This window comes from Zea mays, chromosome 4 (genome assembly GCF_902167145.1).
Source record: "Zea mays cultivar B73 chromosome 4, Zm-B73-REFERENCE-NAM-5.0, whole genome shotgun sequence".
In the NCBI taxonomy this organism is placed as follows: Eukaryota; Viridiplantae; Streptophyta; class Magnoliopsida; order Poales; family Poaceae; genus Zea; species Zea mays.
This window is the reverse complement of record NC_050099.1, coordinates 157,888,603-157,893,262: the sequence shown is the minus strand read 5'-3', so window position 1 is coordinate 157,893,262 and position 4,660 is coordinate 157,888,603. Positions and strand designations below refer to the sequence as shown.

At 46.9% G+C, this 4,660-nt stretch overlaps 1 protein-coding gene across 3 annotated transcripts; it reads left to right on the top strand.

The window, feature by feature from the left end:
- Positions 1 to 914: 914 nt before the first annotated feature.
- Positions 915 to 4,089, top strand: LOC100217016 (F-box protein). Of its 3 annotated transcripts, none has more exons than XR_002750435.2 (7): positions 915 to 1,494; positions 2,326 to 2,431; positions 2,513 to 2,728; positions 2,803 to 3,013; positions 3,167 to 3,242; positions 3,342 to 3,423; positions 3,519 to 4,089. XR_002750435.2 is itself a non-coding variant. In NM_001175120.1 (6 exons), the coding sequence occupies exons 1-6, from the start codon at positions 1,006 to 1,008 to the stop codon at positions 3,708 to 3,710; spliced, it is 1,296 nt and encodes a 431-aa protein (NP_001168591.1). In that variant the 5' UTR covers positions 915 to 1,005; the 3' UTR covers positions 3,711 to 3,999. The 3 variants fall into 3 exon arrangements, 1 of the variants encoding a protein (NP_001168591.1); XR_002750436.2 differs by having other exon boundaries at positions 3,187 to 3,242; positions 3,519 to 3,909; NM_001175120.1 differs by lacking the exon at positions 3,167 to 3,242 and having other exon boundaries at positions 3,519 to 3,999.
- The last annotated feature ends 571 nt before the right edge of the window (positions 4,090 to 4,660 follow it).

Here is a 4,660-nt window from a genome sequence, read left to right as displayed (position 1 = left end):
TAAGGAGGCATGTATTATGTAGTCCTAAGACCAACTCCAGCAACACTCCCCATCCCACTCCGCATCCGCATTTTGCACGGTCTGAGGCACTATTGCGCTCTCCAGCAGGCTCCGCATCCCTCTCCGCAAAATAGACGCCGTGTCCCTGCACTCCCCATTTCCACGCTTTCTCTCTCCTCTCCGCAGCTCTCTGCGTGCGCGCGCGGCTGCTCGCGGGCCCCAGGTGTCATAGACTGCATGCGGAGTGGGATGGGGAGTGTTGCTGGAAACGGAGACGGATACGGAGAGGAGAGAGAATCTGTTGGCCGCGCGTTTTAGGGATACGGAGAGGGAGTCTGCTGGAGTTGGTCTAAGTCCTTTATCCCCAGACTGCCCTACTCAACTGGTCTATACATAATACTCCATCTTGCTAGTCTATATTTTTTTTCCTTCTGTTGTACTCCTTGCCTAAAGAATATTGATCTAAAGTTTCAAGCCCTCTTTAGGAATTTCAAAGCAAGAAACCATATAAACCACCAAATCACTCAGCACAAAATTTACTAGTGTCAACCTTCCTCCATAGATTAAGTATTTGGCTTTCCAAGAATTTCGTTTTCTTTCAAACTTTTCTTCCACTATTGTCCGATCCTTGTTGTGTAGTCCAGTACGATGCATGGGAAATGAATTTTGCTGGCACAGCAGCAGGTCCGCCTGATATCTGATCTGAGCTGCTTATTTATGTTACTGTATATGCCTGCTTTTTTTTCTTACATTATCACTGATGATTTCTGTGTCTGGCTGTCTGCGTTGCATAGTAGGGTTCACCTGTCAGCGAAAAGCTTTACAAGCCAAGGCCCAATAGCTAGGAGGCCCAGCTATGGAAGCCTAAACACAGCTTCCCAGGCCAGGCCTCCCTCACAAACCGCCCCAATCCCCAAAGAGTAGACGCAACGGCACAACGCAAGCGCGCGCTCTGCAACTAACCAAGAAGAGGGGAGAGGCAAAGCGCAGAGCGAAGCCAAGAAGATGGCCGCGGCTGCCGCCGTCCCGGACGGCGTCTCCTCCTGCGGGAGCACCAACATGCGCCGCGCCGACCACCTTCCTCAGCTCCCGATTCCGCTGCCCTGCATGGGCGAGCCCACCGCCGCCTCCCGCGTCTCGCCGGGCTCCTCCCCGGCCCGCTCCGAGGCCTCGCGAGGCGCCCCCTGCTACAACGCCGACGCCGAGCCGGACCCGGACCCGGAGCCGGAGCCCGAGGCGTCCGTGGGGCGGAGCACGCAGATGCTGCTCGCGATGGCCGCCATGGGCGGGCACGGCGGGCACTACGGCCGCCGCCCGGCCTCGTCCTACGGCAGCTGCGCCGCGTGGAGCGCCGGGTCGCTCACCAGGCACCGCCCCGCATCGCCGTCCCCGATCTGCAGCCCCGCGAACAGCCACGACGGCGGCGGCGAGGAGGAGGAGGACCGCGAACCGCACGGCGGTGACGACGCCTCCTCGTTTGTCACGCCACGGGTGGTCAGTTTTCGTGCTCTTTTAAGTCTTAACTTGTTGGCGCCCCTTTTGTTCCTGGACTGATTCTTGCTCGATATGGAGCGAAGGTGCCTCCGTGGTCCTCGGTTCTCCACCTGTACTGCATTTGATCTTGATTCCATGCTTAGTAGCTTGCAGTCTTGAATGCTGTCAGGATGCGCTGATACATTCTGCTAGTCCATGCTGGCGTAGAGGTGGTTTCTTTTCTTGGACGGAGCTGGTTTCTTTTCTTACAATTTTCTAGGCTTTTTGATAAATTCTTAAATGTGTTAATGTTGCTGGACTAGATGGATTGCTCCCAAGACTTAGGGAGTGTTTGGTTTGAGGAATCACTCCATCCAAAATGTGGTGGTGTAGCATGGATCTATTCCTCAAATTTGGTGGGATGAACTTATTCCTCATATTAGTACTAACTTACTAACTATAAGGAATAAGGTGATGATGGATCAACTCATTTCATTCCACAAACCAAACAAAAATGTGAGGAGTGAGAAGATGATGGACTAGCCCATTCCTCAAACCAAACAGCCTATTAGGTAACTGACTAGCAGCAAAGCCTGCTCCTTCACGACTTGGGCTTCTCGTCAGTTACCACGTTTCTGCAGAGGGCCAAAACCCATAGCATCATGTACTTGTTCATCTAGATTTCTGCATTACCTTGTTAACTTCTGCTCATCTAACTTCTGTGTCTGATTCCATCCGATTGTTATGCATGAAGGTCCCATTTTCTTTGTAAACTTTATTATTTTTTCAATCCCTTTGGTACTTCACAACCTAGATTGAAGCAGAAACTAACAATCCAAATCTATTCTGAAGGAAGAAGAGCAAGGCAGGACCAGAGCAGATTTCATGAATCCTTCTGCTATGCCACGGAATATCAGACTGCAGACACCCAGGCACCCTTCTCTGCTGGATAGGAGAGGTGCCTCCTTTTGTTGTCGCCTCTGTTCATATATTAGGCACACAATTTTTTTTCTTGCAATTCATGTTCAATAATATGCAGTTGAAGGCGCCAATCAAATGCCTCCGAGATTCATCCACAAGACCACACCAGCTAGATTTATGCGCCGAGTTCGCTCCTCACGTAATTTCCGACAGCGCGTGGATGCATTAGATGCTACCAATGAATGGAGATTGCCCAAAGTCAGTGAAGGGGATGACGAGGGAGGTGATAAAAAAGACTGGCAGAGCAATACCGTGTCATCTCGCGTATCTTCAGGTAAGCCTGAACCTCATGGAGTTCATCAGATATCCAGCCTAATCTGAACTTTGACACAGTCGTGTATGCTGCAGCCCGTGATTGGAATTTTGAGTCTGACGGTGCCTATCAGGGTAGCAATCGTAGTGATCGTGCATTTGGCGATTCAGATGGTGAGAACTGTCCAGTTGAAGTGCAAAGGACAGAGAGATGGACCCCGAGCTCCGTGTTAAAACCCCAAGGCAATTTAGTCCATGCTAAGTTGGTTGCCTGGAAGGATGCGCAGATTGCAAAGCTCATAGAAAAGTAATCCTTCTTATCCCATTTTTCATAACATCCAAACTTGATATTCATTACCAATTAATTTTGGACGTGTTCAGAGAGAGAATCATAGTATAAGAATATTGTATTGCTACGGTGGTCAGATTTGAATTTTTGACATGTACAATATCACTTCAGCCTGAAATTGTGTTTTGAAGTTACAAGCTCAATTCATTACTGGTGTTATGGTGTGGGTATGAAAACATGGACTCCTGTGAGTAATCACTATGCATTATTTTTCAAATCTTCAAATTTCATAACCCACAGGTCTTAATTTTCTAGTCAGAGTACTAATGTTACTTGAACCATATAGGCTGAAAAAGAAAGAAGCCGATATTGATGATTGGCAGAGGAAGAAGACCATAAAGGCCAGGCAGAAGATGAGAAGCGCTGAGGTATGGTCTATAATGGCAGTCAGCAGTTCTACTTGAAATGGACAGATTTGCTTTCCTAATTTCACACACCCCCTTTGTACCTCGACTGGAAACAGTTGAAGCTGGAGAAGAAGAGAGCGGAAATCGCAGAAAAGATGCAAAAGGCAATAAAGCGTGCACAAAAAAAGGCTGATAAGAAGAAAGTCAAGGAGCAGGTAGCCACTAAAGTTCAGATTGATGGTGTTGAGAGAGCATTGGATAAGATGTCAAGGACAGGAAAACTCCCCTGGTCACTGGCTTTTCTGTGATCCAGCTCTTCGTATGTGCCTGTCCTAGATAAGCTGGTTTGCCGAACTGTGGAAGCTACTGGTGGTGGCAGCATGGCAAGAGCAATACGAGTGAAATCAGCTGCTAAATGATTGAAATCGGCAAATTGCGTATTAAGGAAAAGAGAAGAGGATATGCTGGTGATTGACCATTCTTTGGCAATGAAAGTTTTGGCTTATGTAACACTATGATTTGTTTGAGGCAATAGTTACTAGCAATCGAACACTGTTTTTGAACACGACATGGATAACTCGAGGTGAATTTTTTGGTACATTACTGTATGTTGTCCGATAACTCTTCTAGTGTTCTGACATCTGAGACAAACATTCTTGATCCTTACAGCTGTGCTGTGATAGTGTACATCACTTCAACTTTGTGAGTATGATGCGATGAACAAATGAACAATGCTATGCTTATTCATATTTGTTTACGTGGCTAAGTTCTCTTCTCTCTCTGTTCTTTTGTGCAACCCACCTCAATCTACAAGTAATGGACTAGATTCAAGTGAAAAACCAGTTATTTTTTGACCCCCAATCCACATTAATACAAATGAATTGGATGTATTGAGATGCAGATAAACAAGTCCAAACTCAAGAAACTGCGAGGCATCCAAGTATTTGCTTGAAAAGCCCTCAAGTAAAAGAATAACATGCCAAAGAGGGATTAAGAAATAGGAGGAACAAATATGTTGGCACTGCCAGGCGCCAGCTGGCTTTACCTGATCTAGTGATCTGCATCCACAGATACTCCGTCTATCAAAAAAAAATACCGACTAGGTTTCCATACAGTTCAAAGTTTCTTAAATTTGGCTAGATTTATAGAAAACATTAGCATCATTAGCATCATTTGCGCCAGAGTAGAATAAAATGGCCATAACAACGACTTGTGCGCCATTCAACTCTGTATTACTTCACGTCATGGAAACTGGATA